Source organism: Panicum virgatum, chromosome 4N (assembly GCF_016808335.1).
Source record: "Panicum virgatum strain AP13 chromosome 4N, P.virgatum_v5, whole genome shotgun sequence".
Taxonomy (NCBI): Eukaryota; Viridiplantae; Streptophyta; class Magnoliopsida; order Poales; family Poaceae; genus Panicum; species Panicum virgatum.
The window spans coordinates 36,296,127-36,310,782 of NC_053148.1; the positions used below are offsets into that span (position 1 = coordinate 36,296,127).

General features: G+C 48.5%; 1 protein-coding gene across 1 annotated transcript; it reads left to right on the plus strand.

Moving 5' to 3' along the window:
• Positions 1–2,954: 2,954 nt before the first annotated feature.
• Positions 2,955–4,347, plus strand: LOC120670964 (peroxidase P7-like). Its single transcript, XM_039951155.1, has 3 exons — positions 2,955–3,242; positions 3,379–3,570; positions 3,704–4,347. The coding sequence occupies exons 1-3, from the start codon at positions 3,012–3,014 to the stop codon at positions 4,253–4,255; spliced, it is 975 nt and encodes a 324-aa protein (XP_039807089.1). The 5' UTR covers positions 2,955–3,011; the 3' UTR covers positions 4,256–4,347.
• The last annotated feature ends 10,309 nt before the right edge of the window (positions 4,348–14,656 follow it).

Here is a 14,656-nt window from a genome sequence, read left to right on the forward strand (position 1 = left end):
ACCCCTTTTTCTCCATGCTTGGTACAACCAATATAATTAGGCATGAAACCATTAGCCAAAATATGGTTGTGAAGAGTTCTTGAAGAGGAGTAATTCTTGTTATTTTAGCAAGTTATGCACAAGCAGCACATGAAACCATTCTACTTGTTTGCTTCGGCCACATCCAAAAAATAATGTAGGCAATCACAATGAACTTCTTGGAATGTTGGTCAAAAGAATAGATTTCGTTACACGTATCAAATAAATGTAACCAAATGAATAGATTCTCATAATTACAATAACATGAATAACTAAAATATCCATCACACAATTTGAATAATAAATTCGCCATACACAATGACTAATTAAAAGCTCTACATAACCCATTACACAACATGATAAATTAAATGGTCCACAATCTTTTCAAAAAAATTAAACTAAACGCTCCAAAATTAAAATACCGGATAAGATACATGTTAATACAAACTACTCACAAGAACGCCCATTGACCAATTCCTCGTGAACCGCCTCGCGAAGTCTCGACACGGAACGGTCAAATTCTGCCATCCTAATGCTTCACACTTTACATTATGTTGAGCCATCAACTCACAATCACCATCTGTAACATGCAAGTCAACATCAAATTCACCTTGACATTTGAGATTTGCTTTTCTAAGTGCTAAGCAATGAAATGCTTTCTTAAGCAAATGATGAATACAACTTGTAACAGGTCCAAGGCGCTCCTCAGGCCGGAACTCAAGGGAATGTTCGATGCACTTCAGATTATTGTGTACCGATGCTCGAGCGAACGCACGACACTCCAATGTATCATGTTGCAAAGCCATACTCACTACACTTATCAAAAAAATGTGCAAACCTAAATAAATTCATAAAACTACAATGAAAAATATGCTCATACTCACATTTAACTAGATATTTCGCAGTCACTATATCTAATCCTTAATTATTTTGACACTCTTCAATTTGAGGTGAACACTCATCGTCCCCGCCCATATGGGATGCAATAAAGGTTTGCACACTTTATTCTGAGGCTCAATATGTAAAAACCATCAAGAAATAAAAGAAATCTTTGTTTCAGAATATGAATATGTCGTTAACCTTGACCCTGCGGTGATGATACTGCCATTTGGGGCCAACATTGATATCCACGATACGATGCAGAACAAGAACATAATGAAGGTGTACGACCTTGGTCCCAATGGTGGCATCCTCACCTCGCTCAAAGGTGTGGATTTCGTCATTGGAATCAATGGCGTGCCCCTTCATCACATCTTTATACCACACCGTGTGGTAGATATCACGTAGAAACCAAATGGCAGTACCATCACCACAAAACTAAGGTTAATGACTCATACATTTTCCGAAACAAAGATTTTTTTATTCTAGATACTTTTAATGTGAGCCTGAATAAATACATCATTAGAGTGTCAAAATAATACATTTGAATACAAAATAGTTACCAAGTATACATTTTTTCACTTTCAATAATTATTCAATTTAACATTTCACATTTAAATCCACATATAGTCATAGATACATACTCTCATTCTAAAAATAAAAAATTTCTACTATACTCATTTGTCATATCCATATTTGATCAACTAATACAAAATAATTCATTCATGATACAAAATACCAAATATACATCTTTTTCACTTTCAATAATTATTCAATTTAAAATTTCACATTTAGATCCACATATAGCCGTATATACATACTCTCATTTTAAAAATAAAAAATTTCTACTATATTCATTTGTAATATATGGCGATATATACAAGTAAATCACATCAATTCTATATACTCATTTAGATCAACTAATAGAAGTAACATCTACATTTGCAGCGAAGGGGTTGATGGTGCAATGGCAAAGGCTAGTGGCCAGAGGGCTCTCATCCAGGGTTCAAACCCTGGGTGCTGTTGGATGGACGGGTAATTAAGACTATCATAGCCCCGGATCTGTTCCAGCAACATAATAACACTATCAGAGAATGACTTCCCATAGAAAACCAGAAGAAGGAAGAATCACAAAAAGAAAACAGACCCAGCATGTCTCGCGAGAGAAGGCAAAGGACTCCGCGGCCTAGCATCATTATTATTTGCATGCGTCTCTATAGTGGCAAGACGTATTTGTGTGGCATGCATGGATGTGAAATGAAAAGCAAGATTGCTAATTACCACGAGGTGTACTGTATGTAACCCAGAACTCAAAACTAAGAAATAGTTGTATTAATTAATTCTTAGACAAAGTTTAAACGCCGAAGCTAATTAACTGCAAAATACGGAGGAATCGGAAGTGTGTTTTCCCGTGGCTAGAGCGCCAGTAATAGACGAAGACCCTACGCTTATACACTCTACAGCTTAATCAAGCTGTGTAGCCGTTTGCATTCAGGCGTACCACGTCGAGCCAAATGCAGCCATGGTAGCAAGCTCGTGTAGCTGCGTCCGTGACGCCCCCGCTCGGCGAAACTTCCTCTGGTACTGGTAGAGCGCTCGTGTGGCATGCATGCATCTCGGGCGAGAATATCGGATCCCATGCATGAGAGCATGGACCGGTCCACGCATAAACAATTCCAGCCAAACGCCTTTCTTTTTAATAAATATATAAATATGATATCAGAGCAGAAGCGAACAAAAGAAGATGAAAAAAACACGTAATGATTCGAGCGCGCGACCGCTAGCGACGTGGCCGCCCGCCTGGCCCGCCGTGCGGTGCCCGGCCGGTCAACCAAGTCCGGCTCGCGAGCGCTGCATGCAGAGTTTGGCGCGGAATTTTGTACTCGGCGCATCCAGGCGCAACGCAACCGCCATGCACGCGCGCGCACGCACGCACGCGAGCCGCGAGCGGCGAGCGGCGAGCGGCGAGCCTAGCCCCTGTACCTACGTGCGAGCGGCGCTTATAAATTGGAGGCCTGCTCCTCGTCCCATCTCATCCGATCCATCGAACTCTCTTCAGTTGCATTGCCCTCTGCCAATTCTAGCTAAGTAGCAGGCGCACGTCGTCAGCTGCCATGGTCACGTTCGCAAGGCCGACGACGGCCCTCGTCGCTCTCGCCGCCGCCGTCGTCGCCGCCGTCCTCGGCGGCGGCGCGGAGGCGCAGCAGCTCTCCCCAAACTTCTACTCCAGTACGTGCCCGAGCGTAGCCACCATCGTGCGGCGGGGGATGGCGTCCGCCGTGCAGAAGGAGGCGCGCATGGGCGCCTCCATCCTCCGCATGTTCTTCCACGACTGCTTCGTCAATGTAAGAGCTAGCTGCCTGCTGCTGCTAGTGCTAGATAGCTAGCTGTTCTGGGGTAGCTGTGTGCCACCACCGCACCGCACCGAAATGTGGGTAGTGCACTAGTGCTAGCTGACGCCTTGGCCTGTTTTGTCGCCAGGGGTGTGACGGCTCCATCCTGCTCGACGACACGCCGACCTTCACCGGCGAGAAGGGCGCCGGGCCCAACGCCAACTCCGTGCGCGGCTTCGAGGTCATCGACGCCATCAAGGCCCAGGTGGAGGCCTCCTGCACGGCCACCGTATCCTGCGCCGACATCCTCGCCCTCGCCGCCCGCGACGCCGTCAACCTGGTGAGTCCACCGACGAACAGAGACCTGTGTCGTCGTTGGTGCCGACCGCTTATTACCGGCTACCGCTTTGCACGCCGTGCACACGTGGCTAGCTAATTAACCGGCCGACCAACTCGTGCGTGCGTGCGTGCAGCTGGGCGGCCCGACGTGGAGCGTGCCGCTGGGGCGCAAGGACTCGCGCACGGCGAGCCAGAGCCTGGCGAACGCCAACCTCCCGGGCCCGGGGTCCAGCCTCGCGACGCTGGTCTCCATGTTCGGCACCCAGGGCCTGTCGGCGCGCGACATGACGGCGCTGTCGGGGGCGCACACCGTGGGGCGGTCGCAGTGCCAGTTCTTCCGCGGCCGCATCTACACCGAGAGCAACATCAACGGCAGCTTCGCGGCGCTGCGGCGGCGGACGTGCCCGCGGTCGGGGGGCGACGGCAACCTGGCGCCGTTCGACGCGCAGACCCCCGACGCGTTCGACAACGCCTACTACCAGAACCTGGTGGCGCGGAAGGGGCTCCTGCACTCGGACCAGGAGCTCTTCAACGGCGGGGCGCAGGACGCGCTGGTCAGGCAGTACAGCAGCAACCCCTCGCAGTTCGCCGCCGACTTCGTCGCGGCCATGGTCAAGATGGGCAACCTGCTGCCGTCGGCGGGGACCAGGACAGAGGTCAGGCTTAACTGCAGGAAGGTCAACTAACTGATTGATGTACGGTGAATGGCATGTGTGTTACTTGTTACTGATTATCGATCGAGAGGCCTTGGGAACCAAGGTTGTTTTGGTCAGATAGATGTATGCACTACCGGACTGGCCTTGTTTGCCGAGTGTCGAATACACTCGGCAAACCCGCAAAGGGTTTGCCGAGTGTGGCACTCGGCAAACCGAACTCGGTAAAAAAAGTGACGGCGAAGGCACTTTTGCCGAGTGTTTTTTTTTCGGGCACTCGACAAAGTCTTTGCCGAGTGTTAAAAAGTACTCGGCAAACTTTTCGAAACCAGATTAGAAAAACAACGTTTAAAAATAGCAAAACATTTTATTTTCACCGAGTAATCACACCAATCATCCAATGTCCCAAGTCCCAAGTCTCGCTATTATTTCGCGTTAAATCGCGCGCTACGCGGCTGCCTTGATTCGAACCCGTGACCTCTTGCTTCGCGTGTAACCTCCTCTACCACTCCAACCCTGTATTACATATATCTAGATTCTGTTTTGATTCTCCACATATTATACTAATTCGAGATAAAATTGCTTGTTTGAGGCCCTAAACGTATTCAAATAAAAAACTTTTGAACTACAAAGTTCCATAACTTTTCGAGATCTACAACTTTGATGTTGTAAGTTTTTTGATCCGAGGTCGTTTGCAAAATTTGAATTTCAAATTTGAGAAATTCAAACACATATTTGAAATCCTAAATGCATTCAAATAAAAAAGTTGTGAACTACAAAGTTTCTTAACTTTTCGAGATCTACAACTTTGCTGTTGTGAGTTTCTTCATCTGAGGTCATTTGAAATACTCCAAAACTTCTAATTCAAAATTCATCCGAGACGCTTTGCCGAGTGTATTTTTATGTCACTCAGCAAAGCCTCTTTTTGCCGAGTGCCAATAAAATACACTCGGCAAAAAAATTAAGTAAAAAAAAATTAAAAATACCAAATGGACTTGAAAAATTACCAAAATTTCACGTTAAGCAATCTATGTTATCTATTGCCTATACAAAAAGTTTTGAACTCAAACAACAATTCGACCATCAATTTGACTCCAATTCTTATCGGATTATTCTCAACTCTATGATTTTTCTTCGGAGATGTATCGGTTTGTAAGCACGTACATGACAAAAGTGTGCGAAACCTCCTCAACTTTTTCTCACAACCTACACATATGATATTATGACATCTTGCCAAATCTCATAATTTTTAGACTTTATTTGCTATTTTTAAAATTTTTAGAAAATTCAGAAATGGGATGTTTGCCGAGTGCCCACCCATTGGCACTCGGCAAACACCTCTTTGCGAGTGCCAACCTCTAGGCACTCGGCAAACAACCTTGTTTGCCGAGTGTTTTCTCGATGGCACTTGACAAATAGATTGTTTGCCGAGTGCCCGAAAAATTGTACTCGGCAAACCCTTGGCACTCGGCAATGTTCGGGTTTCCGGTAGTGATGTGTCTGTGAAAGGGGATTGCTAGCAAGCTAGCACTGGTCTGCTCAAGCTGTGTCGGGTGACACGTCAGCAAGGAAGTGTAATAAGACATGGTATATGTATGTCAATTACATGATTCATAGTAATATATACAGAAGCTTTTCCAAAGAATATCGATGTTCATCGCTGAAAATTAAGCACCCTGTATCAGCGGCTGGCTACTACCCTGTATCATCTTTCTAGCAAACTGGGCCAAAATCCTGATAAATATTTTTTTTGGAAAAGGGGAGCTTTATTGATCTTAGACAATTACATCAAGATGATACAATCATACTAAGATCCAACCCGGCCTCTGCATAATTAGGATGCACACAGCCTATAGAGTAAAAGGAACAAAAAAAAAAGTGACACGACAAAAAATCATGCCGTAGCAAACTACAACATACAACTTCATCTTCGGCTCCATGCCTCCTTCATTACCATAGCAACATCTGGACTTCGAATAAGACTCCAAAGACAACACCACCAACGTGGAAATGGTACGCGCACACACTGCCATTGCAGTGATCAAACCAATTAAGGCCAGATCATAGGTTTTTACCCTAGAGAGCAATTCTTCGGAATCCAAGCAATGCCTTCAGCAAGGCCATTGTCAGGTACAACCAATTAAAGTCAGACCTTGGAATTTCTTCCTGGCACCGAAATAATTAGTACCGAACAAGTACCACATACACAAAGTCACCTGGTGCTGCTCCCCCTTCTTGCCAAGCCATTGCTACCAAACAGACCAGACTTGGCCCATTTCAAACAGCCACGAACTCCAAGTCTAGCAAACCATCTGTAGCCTCGTCTGTCGCAAATACCATGCTACAAAGTGGTCAATATGGATACGTGCATAGTCCACCGGAATGAAGTGCAAATGAACTCGTCTTCGGAGTAAGAGAATCTGCAGATTGAAGCCAAGATGATACGAGTCTTTGGAACTGCGTGGAAGACACAGGCGAAAATAGGATGAAGATGTCGTCGCCAGAAGTAGTTGCGAAACCGGACTAGACTGTCCGTCGTCGAAGCCGGAGGCCCTCACAATGAGGAACCCACTTGCTCCCCCAGATCCGGCATAGCACGACGCCAAGCAAGTGTTCTCGTGCAGCCGCGGCCGGCGGCCACAGCCCTGGGAAGAGCCCCGCCCGCCACCGCAGCACAGAGCATTCCTGCCCGCCGGATCCGCACACTTGGACGCCGGATCCGGAGGCTGTGGAATCACCAGACACGAGCACGCCGCCGCCAGAGGATCCGCCGGAGGATGGCCATGGGAGATCCGGGGAAGAGAACACCGGATCCACCCCCCGCGAGGCCGGATCTGCAGCCCTGGCCACCAGCCTGTGCGTCCCTTCCACCAACCGAAAACCCACGCTCCGAACCTCCACAAACTGGGAGGAAGAAAAAAAGTCCCTACCGCCGCCTTCCTTGCCCTCCGTCGGGCTTCTGGCGTCGAGCTCCGGCGGCGGTAGGTCTGGGGATGTTGGGGGAGGGCCTGGCGGCGGCAGGCTGTGCGCCGCCCGAGCCGCCCTGGAGCGCAACGCGGGGGCCCTTTCCCCTAATATGAGCTTCCTGTTTGAGAGTTAAAATCCTGATAAATATGATTAAGTTGTATCATGTATTCCTCAAATTAAAATAGGCTTGTTTAGTTAGGGAAGTTTTTTCAAATAGAAAAGAAGAGCATACTTCAACCAATATGCCGGCCTTTGCATAAAACTAACCTGTGTTAAATGAAGTGAAAGATATATGTATGTTGTCTGTATTTACTTACCTATGTTATAATTTTCATAACATCAACATGGTCTCTCATTTTTATTGAGATGCTTAAATATTATTGATGGGCTTAGCTCACTTGACCCTGCTCGCTAAAGTGGACTACACTAAGATCAATCAACAAAGCCAGCTCGAACTTTATAAGACAAAACCAAAACCCTATTTAAGTCGTTGTTAGTCTAGGACATGTATTGTGTTGGGCCTACCTGTCATACACTGCAGATACTTATCTCTGTTCACTCAGCAGCCGCAGCACATGGGAATATGGGATGAGGGTCTTTGGTCTCATGGAGTTAGTTTCCAGCTGGTGGATGGAACCAGCTTGCCAAGCCCACCTTCTTTCTCTCTCTCCAGCGCAAATGCAAATCTGACGTGTCGGGCGATCCAACCGCTGTTGGGCTTGCTCTTTAGAGTGAAGGCGTACTGTTGGTAATAACATTCGTTTTTCTTTCCGATAACATACGGTGGTTCAGTTTGGACGATTCAAATCATGTCTGGTGCGTGCAAAGTCTGCACGTTATCAGTTCCATAGAAACATAGCCAAACCACTTCTGAGTCACGAATACGTCTAGCCTTTGGGGGAAAAAATGGAACGTATGCAATGTAAGCACTCCTCCAGGTGTGCCTAGCTACGTCGTCACCTCAAAAAAAAAAAAAGCTACGTCGTCACATTCTGTGGCCCAAACCTCGTTAGCGGCGATCAGTCAGACCATGCCCAATTCAGGATGGTGTCCATAGCATTAAATATACTGTCACATAATTTTTTTTCTTATGTGGTACCATAATAAATAAGAGAGAGAGTGAAAAGAGGAAGAAACTAGGTCTCATGCAAAAGACCCAGTGTCAACACGCAAACCAATACGCTAGACACCATATGTTGTGCATTGTGAGTGAGGTGGTGTCTTCATAATAAATGGAGAAGAAATATGATAGCATTGATAGGTGGAGAAAAGAGAGAGAGTTTAATAGGAATCCACACCAAAAAATCATGGGTTGTAGAGTGTAGTTTCTAAAACTGATGTCTTGATGATATGATAATATAGACACTACTCATAGACACTATGGGTTGGAATTGGCCTCACACTACCGGAAACCAGAAAGTTGCCGGGTGTCAAGTTGTTTGCCGAGTGTCAAGTTGTTTGCCGAGTGTTGTCTTTCAGGCACTCGGCAAACCGCTTATTTGCCGAGTGCTTCCTAAAATACACTTGGCAAAATAAAAGCACTCGGCAAAGAGCTTGTTTGTCGAGTGCCAAAAAAATACACTCGGCAAAGAGCTTGTTTGCCGAGTGCCAAAAAAATACACTCGCAAACTTCTTGTTTGTCGAGTGTATTTTTTTTGCACTCGGCAAAATAAATAATTTTTTTTCTTTTCTACACTTCTAAATTTTTTCTACTCCTCACATACAACATTTGGTTATCCATGTTTAAATTTAGTACATTTTTGCATTTGTTTGCTATATTTTATTAATTAATTGCATTTCAAGTAATTTTTTGAATCAAGTCAATCTGAATTGCAAATGATTCGATTAATAGAACAAAGTGAGTAAAAAATTGATATTCATGTTATTCATCTCAGTTTGAGGTCTTACTCGTAAAATGAAAAGAAATTTTGAATATCTTGTTCAGGAAACATGGCCACGAACGTGTGGCTAAATGGTTTTTGAATTTTTAAAAAAGCATATGAAGTCTGAAAATTATAAGATCTGTCACGATGTGATGGTATCATACATCGAGGCTGTGATAAAAAATTGAGAAGATTTTGCAAATTGTGTCATGAACGATGTTTATAAACCGAAGCATCTCAAAGGAAGAATCGTAGTTTCGAGAAGGATTCGATAAGATTTGCAGTCAAAATGCATGTCGAATTGTGATTTGACTACAAATTTTTTTGTACATGCAGTAGAGAACATAATTTGTTTAATGTGAAATTTTGGTAATTATTTGAAGCCATTTGAGAATTTTAATGTATTAAGTATAATTATAGATTTTTCATTAATATAAATTAAATTTGAGCTATAACTGCATAAAATAATATAAAAATATGAGTAGAAAAATTAAATACATAATATTGCCGAGTGAATTAACAGAATAAATTTAAAGTACATCAGAATGAATTAAGAACAATAGAAAAAGAAGAAGCCAGAAACAGAAAAATTTTAAAAACATTTGCCGAGTGCTCCATGTATAACACTCGGTAAAAAATATATGTTTGCCGAGTGTCCTGATCCGACACTCGGCAAAGCCGATCACCCTTTATAAAAACAGGCAAACCCTAACCCTATCCCTCATTCTCTCTCCCTCACCCGTCTCTCTCCCGCACACTGGATCTGCACCCAGCGACGCTCGAGACTGGATCTCCCTCACGCGAAGGTGGGGCTCGAGACGGCGCGGGGGCACCACCCCTCCTCCTTCAACGCGGCGCGGCGCCCCTCCTTCGGCAACATGGCGCGGTGCAGTGCCCTGCCCCTCCTCGGCGGCGCGGCGTGGGGCTCCGCCCTACTCCGGCAACGCCGCGCGGCGCGGGGCCCGGCCCCTCCTTCGGCGACCCGGCGCGGCACGTGGCCCCGCCCCTCCTCGGCGGCGCGGCGTGGGGGCCCTCTTCGGCGACGCCGCACGACGCGGGCCCCCCGCCCCTACTCCAGCGATTCCGCGCGGTGCGGGGGCCCTGCCCCTCCTTCGGCGACATGGTGGCAGCGCGGGGCCTCGCCCCTCCTCGGCATCTTCGCCGGGGACGGCAGATCGGGGGCAGCAGCTCCGGCGGCTGGCGTCGAGCGAGGCAGTGGCGGCAACGGATGCATCTATTAGTGGAAATATGGAATATAAAAAAAAAACTAGATCCGTAAGGCTATCTCCAACAGAGGACCCAAACGACGACCCAAACCCAAAAAAGGTCGCGCACAGTGTTTTGGGTACCAAAAACACTCTCCAACGGAGCACCAAAACGGAGTACCCATTTTGCGTCGTCCGCATGAGAATAGGCAATTATGCGTCTCTCTCCTCGACCCAAATGTGCGCGGCCCTGCGTCGCCAGCCGAGGCGTCGTCCCGCGGCTCCGGCCCCGACGTCCTCCCCCGGCGCCGCCCCCGACGCGGCTACCCCGGCAGCTAGACGCGCCGACCGCCGAAACCCTCGACCCCGCCTCCGCGATGGCCGGCCGTGGCGCCTCGTCCTCCCGCGGCTCCGCGCCGCCGGCTCGTACTCCTGCGGTGCCCCACCGCCGAGGACCCACGCGGGCATCCGCCACAGCCCCGCGCTAGCTCTGAGTGGCGCAGCCGTTCCCCTTCCGCTGCCTCGACGCGGCCCGAGGCGACGGCTGAGAGGAGGTCGAGCTCCTCTATGACCGGGCCGGGGCTGAGCTCCTCCATGGCCGGCGGACGACGACGGCGAGGTGCTCCCGCGGCGGGGAGCAGCTGGCATGGTGAAGACCGGCCACGGCGAGGAGCAGCCGCCGCCGCGGGGCGCAGCCAGGCAGGACTGCAGCGGGGCGCGGCCGGCACTGCCAGGCCGCCCGCGGACAACGACGGCGAGGTGGGCCCGTGGACAATGACGATGGTGGCGGCGAGACACTCGCTTGGCCTCATTGTCAACCTCGGACATCTTGCAGTCAATGAACCTCTTGACGGAGAAGAAGGTGTTCTCGGGGTTGACGATGGCCTGACGCTTGGCGATCTGGCCGCACGCCCTTGGCGTTGGTGACGACGGTGGGCTTGCCGCCCTCCATGGCGGCGATGGCGGAGTTGGTGGTGCCGAGGTCGATCCACCACGGTTGGGAGGCGAGGCCGCGAGGGGTCGTGCCCGCCCTCTGCAGAGCTACGCTCCCGCCGCCGCCGGAGCAGCAGCAGCTCTCCGCTAGGGCCCGGAGCAGTCGGCGGCGGAGGGCAGCTGCGGCGGGGAGCAGCCGGCGGCCGGGGGCAGCCGCGGCGGGGAGCAGCCGGCGGCGGGGGGGCATCCGTGGCGGGAAGCAACCAGCGGAGGAGGGCAGCCGCCGGCGGGGATGAGAAGGTTGCGTCTGCTCTGTTGTAGAAGATATGTTTTTGGGTCCGTGACCCTATACTGTGCGCCACCTAAAACCATCGAATGGGTCTCCAATTTGGGTCGCACTGTTGGAGACATTCTAAGCCCCATAGCTTTCCTTAATTTTCGTTAAGAAGGAAAATGTACGTAGAATACATATGCACACTTTTATAAATTTACTAGCATAGTGCTCGTGCGTTGCTACATGTATAATATAATTGATCTATGTAATATCATCAACTTTGTGTTTATTCACTTCGTATTTCGTATATAGGTCATGCTTTGATTGTGCGAGACATTGATAGTTCGTGTTCCGATTAGGATTTTAATTGATTTGTCTGAGTTCTGATTAGAATTCGGATTGATTTGTCTGGGTTTATTCACCAAGAAAATATTGCTTGCTTTAGGAATAGTAGAGGTAGAGATAGAGATTTATATTATTGCTTATGAAGCGCTGACCATATATATGTTAGCTTCACCCTCACCCCACCAGGACAAGCATGGTCCATGGCTAGATGCCCAGCCCATTCGTGTCGTTCTCAAGCTCACGCCAAGGTCAACCAATACAGATACAGCCTCGACGTCGACCCGGAAACAACGAAAGCGTACAGCGTGGCCGCACTTGTGTTGCGCATTTAATTAATTTCAACCGGCATGATGCATGGGTCAAACTCCGAATTAGCAGTCCCGCGGCCGACACACGCACGCAGTCCACAACTGCAGCTACAGCCGACATCCCCTGTGCCACGAACAGAGCACGAATGATCTTCCAGTCTCCAATCACCCCAAGTTGGCCGGACTACGACGACCACTGACTGCTACGGCACTACGACACGCCGCAGTGGCCCAGGCGGCGTCTCTCCTCTTTTTCGCCGTGCGTTACACTACGGGCTGGTGATGCATACATGCAGTGGTGCGGTACCGAGTTGTGGAGCAGAAACTCACATGCACATGCGCTCCCGCGGCGGCGGCAGCCGGCAGTCTCGGCGCCGGCACATGCGAGCAGGGCGGTGGCCGGCGGGCGGTGGTGGTGGTGGTGGCCAGCGACGCGCGCACGCGCTCGGCCGGACTCGCGGTCGCGCGGAGGTGCGCGTCTACGTCCCGTGCACTCTCGCACGGCGACACATCCCGACATCCCGTCCACGGCGCGACGTGCGCCAAACAGCCCGAGCGGCGGGGTGCGGCGCGGCATCGATCTGCGTTACAGCTTTATGGCGGATCGCCCGGCCAGGTTTGGGATCTTTTTGCCCTTCGTCCTCGTCTCAAAACCTGTGCCTGTGCGGCAACAGCGGTCAGATAATGTTCTGATTGCTAAATGCATAGATATATAGATATGGACTGTGAACACTGCTCTATCTTTGGTGATGAGAGCATGGCAGGTCCCATTTTTCTGATATTGATAACCTAGTAGATTAGTCTAGGAGAAAAAGAATGGTTCTGAACCTGTCATCTGGAGGGGGTTCAGGTTCGGGCTGGGGAGATTGGACAGTGCAAGCACCCTGATGATAGGGTGTCCCAATAAATGGAATTTTCTGGAATATTAGGGGGCATATGGGATGAAAGGAAGAAAACAGATAATTAGGGAGCTTTGTATGCAGAATAACCTTGATTTCATTGAGATCCAAGAGTCGAAAAGGAGACTTTCCATGACAATTATACCTAGGCTCCCTGGCTGGAGGCAAAGCGTTTCTGCTGGAAATGGTTGCCTTAAGTTGGAGCTGCTGGGGAACGGGGATGAATAATGATACCTTTGAAGATTGTTAGTGGGAGCTGAAAAACATTTCTGTTAGCCGTACTGCTAAATGTAGAGTAACTATCCAGCTACAACTAAGAGCGTGTCAGCAATAGCATATCCTAGTGCGAGTTCTTGTTACAGTTGCCATAGAAGTCGGTTCATTTGGGGGAGAGAGGAACGAGTTTATACTACAATGGCGCTAAAATGCGAATTGCTAGGGAACAGTTTTATGCTTCGAGGCTTCAAGATTCAGTTTTAGGCTCATAGTTGATTTTTGTCTCTTGCCTACTTTGTTCCTCGAATAGAGTATTGCAAACAGTCTTTGCAGCCCGTAAATCCAACAGTGGAAAGCAATTAACTCAATATACATAACTATAGCTGGTATAGATCAACATGGATGAAAAACAATTGCTACTGCCTTTCTTTCATGAGTGTTGCTGCACTGCTAACCTTGGGAGGGGCCATGGGCTCTGCTGCCCCTGCCGTCGATAACAAGACGCAGCATGTGGTGACTTCGTCTATTTTATGATTTGTTGGATCGGTTTCTTGGAGGTGCTTGTAAGCATACGTGTATCCATATGGATGAGTATACATGCGTGTATATATGAATATCTGTGTTTGTATCGTGTTTTGTAACAAAACTAAGTACAAAATTTCCTGGAACAAGTAATTAAGCTTATAGAAAGATCAATAAAATGCCAAGCGGAGCCTAATTTTCAATACCAACGGCCAGGACTAATATATATGACTCTCCCCCATGTGCCATCAGTTACAAACTGTACCTAAGCGCCCAAAGACCAGATTGAACCATCAACCGAACCGAGGCACCCACTCCACGCAATAAAATGCAGGGTTTTAGGAACCTTTCTATCATGTTCCGAACCTTCCCCCAACACGCAAAGACGGCCAGAAAAAGAGCAAAAGCAGTCATGGTGGCCCCGATCACCCCTTCCCCTTTTGATGCATCCGGCCCAGGTGAGGTTGGATGAAAAGCCCGACAGACCGATTCAAATTTTCCGAATCCTGCAATCTTAGCACCGGCATCCGAAAGTACGATACACCGATCCAGCCTACAACGCCACTAGGGCTTCTTGTTGTGCCTCGGCAATCTTAGCACCGTATTTCGGCGCACCCACTAGGGGAAAGGTCCAATCTCACTAAAAGACTAATCTGATAGGGGAAGGGTGGCTCTCCCTTTTAAAATGGCTTCCTCCTCCCAAGCTAAATAAGGTGGGACTATGAGGCTCACACGATCGCCGCCCGACTACAATTGGATCACTTGGCCCATTTTATTGCGTCTTTACCAGCGGGTAATAATGGAGGATGTCCCCATCACATTTGTTCCCCCAAAAGCCAGGACCGACCCAGCCCGACGCGCTGCTCGATCGCCGGTGTTGGA

Excerpts from the sequence above, each read along its gene's own strand:
- LOC120670964 (XM_039951155.1), top strand. The coding sequence starts at position 3,012 with ATGGTCACGTTCGCAAGGCCGACGACGGCCCTCGTCGCTCTCGCCGCC. Across the intron at positions 3,243-3,378 it reads TCCACGACTGCTTCGTCAAT|GGGTGTGACGGCTCCATCCT; the intron begins GTAAGAGCTAGC and ends TTTTGTCGCCAG. Across the intron at positions 3,571-3,703 it reads CCCGCGACGCCGTCAACCTG|CTGGGCGGCCCGACGTGGAG; the intron begins GTGAGTCCACCG and ends GCGTGCGTGCAG.